Source organism: Salvelinus alpinus, chromosome 31 (genome assembly GCF_045679555.1).
Source record: "Salvelinus alpinus chromosome 31, SLU_Salpinus.1, whole genome shotgun sequence".
Lineage (NCBI taxonomy): Eukaryota > Metazoa > Chordata > Actinopteri > Salmoniformes > Salmonidae > Salvelinus > Salvelinus alpinus.
Window position 1 is genome coordinate 35,969,099 of NC_092116.1, and position 3,288 is coordinate 35,972,386.

The 3,288-nt window shown below is 43.5% G+C and overlaps 1 protein-coding gene across 1 annotated transcript in view; it reads right to left on the bottom strand.

The window, feature by feature from the left end:
- The window catches only part of LOC139561304 (type II inositol 3,4-bisphosphate 4-phosphatase-like), a 58,564-nt gene extending 55,508 nt beyond the window's left edge, over positions 1-3,056 (bottom strand). Inside the window, exon 1 of the mRNA XM_071378314.1 lies at positions 2,997-3,056. Coding sequence (XP_071234415.1) covers positions 2,997-3,014 — 18 coding nt within the window. The 5' untranslated portion in view covers positions 3,015-3,056. The remainder of the gene's footprint in view (positions 1-2,996) is intronic.
- Between the last annotated feature and the right edge of the window lie 232 nt (positions 3,057-3,288).

Genomic DNA, 3,288 nt, shown 5'->3' on the forward strand with positions numbered 1-3,288 from the left:
CTACGGCGGCCTTTCTCAATAGCAAGGCTATGCTCACTGAGTCTGTACATAGTCAAAGCTTTCCTTAAGTTTGGGTCAGTCACAGTGGTCAGGTATTCTGCCACTGTGTACTCTCTGTTTAGGGCCAAATAGCATTCTAGTTTGCTCTGTTTTTTTGTTAATTCTTTCCAATGTGTCAAGTAATTATCTTTTTGTTTTCTCATGATTTGGTTGGGTCTAATTGTGCTGTTGTCCTGGGGCTCTGCGGGGTCTGTTTGTGTTTGTGAACAGAGCCCTAGGACCAGCTTGCTTAGGGGACTCTTCTCCAGGTTCATCTCTCTGTAGGTGATGGCTTTGTTATGGAAGGTTTGGGAATCGCTTCCTTTTAGGTGGTTGTAGAATTTAACGGCTCTTTTCTGGATTTTGATAATTAGTGGGTATCGGCCTAATTCTGCTCTGCATGCATTATTTGGTGTTCTACGTTGTACACGGAGGATATTTTTGCAGAATTCTGCATGCAGAGTCTCAATTTGGTGTTTGTCCCATTTTGTGAAATCTTGGTTGGTGAGCGGACCCCAGACCTCACAACCATAAAGGGCAATGGGCTCTATGACTGATTCAAGTATTTTTAGCCAGATCCTAATTGGTATGTTGAAATTTATGTTCCTTTTGATGGCATAGAATGCCCTTCTTGCCTTGTCTCTCAGATCGTTCACAGCTCTGTGGAAGCTACCTGTGGTGCTGATGTTTAGGCCGAGGTATGTATAGTTTTTTGTGTGCTCTAGGGCAACGGTGTCTAGATGGAATTTGTGGTCCTGGCGACTGGACCTTTTTTGGAACACCATTATTTTGGTCTTACTGAGATTTACTGTCAGGGCCCAGGTCTGACAGAATCTGTGCAGAAGATCTAGGTGCTGCTGTAGGCCCTCCTTGGTTGGTGACAGAAGCACCAGATCATCAGCAAACAGTAGACATTTGACTTCGGATTCTAGTAGGGTGAGACCGGGTGCTGCAGACTGTTCTAGTGCCCGCGCCAATTCGTTGATATATATGTTGAAGAGGGTGGGGCTTAAGCTGCATCCCTGTCTCACCCCACGACCCTGTGTGAAGAAATGTGTGTGTTTTTTGCCAATTTTAACCGCACACTTGTTGTTTGTGTACATGGATTTTATGATGTCGTATGTTTTACCCCCAACACCACTTTCCATCAATTTGTATAGCAGACCCTCATGCCAAATTGAGTCGAAGGCTTTTTTGAAATCAACAAAGCATGAGAAGACTTTGCCTTTGTTTTGGTTTGTTTGGTTGTCAATTAGGGTGTGTAGGGTGAATACATGGTCTGTTGTACGGTAATTTGGTAAAAAGCCAATTTGACATTTGCTCAGTACATTGTTTTCATTGAGGAAATGTACGAGTCTGCTGTTAATGATAATGCAGAGTATTTTCCCAAGGTTACTGTTGACGCATATTCCACGGTAGTTATTGGGGTCAAATTTGTCTCCACTTTTGTGGATTGGGGTGATCAGTCCTTGGTTCCAAATATTGGGGAAGATGCCAGAGCTATGGATGATGTTAAAGAGTTTAAGTATAGCCAATTGTAATTTGTGGTCTGTATATTTTATAATTTAATTTAGGATAACATCAACACCACAGGCCTTTTTGGGTTGGAGGGTTTGTATTTTGTAATAGGAGAATTCAGTGGGTTCTGGTAGTCTTAAATAGTTGATTCTAAGATTTGTATTTGATCATGTGTATGTTTTTGCTGTTTATTCTTTGTTATAGAGCCAAAAAGTTTGGGGAAGTGGTTTACACATACATCTCCATTTTGGATAGATAACTCTTCATGTTGTTGTTTGTTTGGTGTTTTCCAATTTTCCCAGAAGTGGTTAGAGTCTATGGATTCTTCAATTACATTCAGCTGATTTCTGACGTGCTGTTCCTTCTTTTTCCGTAGTGTATTTCTGTATTGTTTTAGTGATTCACCATAGTGAAGGCGTAGACTCAGGTTTTCCGGGTCTCTATGTTTTTGGTTGGACAGGTTTCTCAATTTCTTTCTTAGATTTTTGCATTCTTCATCAAACCATTTGTCATTGTTTTACATTTTCTTAGGTTGTCTGCTTGACATGTTTAAATGTGATAGGGACGCTGAAAGTATATCAAATATCCTGTTTATGTTGTCTACTGCCAAGTTTACACCTTCACTATTACAGTGAAATGTTTTGTACAAGAAGTTTCCTAATTGTTTTCTGGCAGGTTTCCACACTACTTTCCTTCCATCTATAGCATTTCTTAATATTACTCAGTTCCTTTAGCTTTGATGCCTCATGATTGAGTATTGCTCTGTTCAAGTAGACTGTGATTTTGCTGTGATCTGATAGGGGTGTCAGTGGGCTGACTGTGAACGCTCTGAGAGACTCTGGGTTGAGGTCAGTGATAAAGTAGTCTACAGTACTACTGCCAAGGGATGAGCTGTCCCCTCGAAGCCTACCATTGACTATGTACATACCCAGCGTGTGACATAGCTGCAGGAGTTGTGATCCGTTTTTGTTGGTTATGTTGTCGTAGTTGTGTCTAGGGAGGCATATTGGGGAGGAAATGCTGTCACCTCCAGGCAGGTGTTTGTCCCCCTGTGTGCTGAGGGTGTCAGGTTCTTGTCCAGTTCTGGCATTTAGGTCGCCACAGACTAGTACATGTTGAGATCATTTCCTTATTAATTTCTAGACAGATTTAAAATGTTCCTGTTTTGATTAATTTAATGGAGTGAGTTAGGTCTGCTCTATACCAAATAAGCATACCCTCTGAGTCTCTTCCCTGTTTCACACCTGGTAGTTTGGTGGATGGGACTGCCAGCTCTCTGTAACCTAGAGGGCAACCAGTGGGTCCGTCTCCTCTATACCACGTTTCTTGTAGGATGACAATGTCTGTATTTCTGATTTTCTTTGGTGAAGTCCGGGTTCCTGCGCTTTAGGCCAAAGGCAGATGACCTCAGACCTTGGATATATATGTCTCTCTCTCACCTGTTGAGGTTTCTTCATGATGAAGAGGAGGTTTCCTCTCAAACGACACCATCTCTCACACATACCTGAGAGAGAGAGAGAGAGCGAGAGCGAGAGCGAGAGCGAGAGCGAGAGCGAGAGCGAGAGCGAGAGCGGGGAGAGGGGAGAGGGGAGAGGGGAGAGGGGAGAGGGGAGAGGGGAGAGAGAGAGAGAGAGAGAGAGAGAGAGAGAGGGAGAGGGAGAGGGAGAGGGAGAGGGAGCGGGAGCGGGAGAGGGAGAGAGAGAGGAGGGAGGGGGAGAGGGAGAGAGAGAG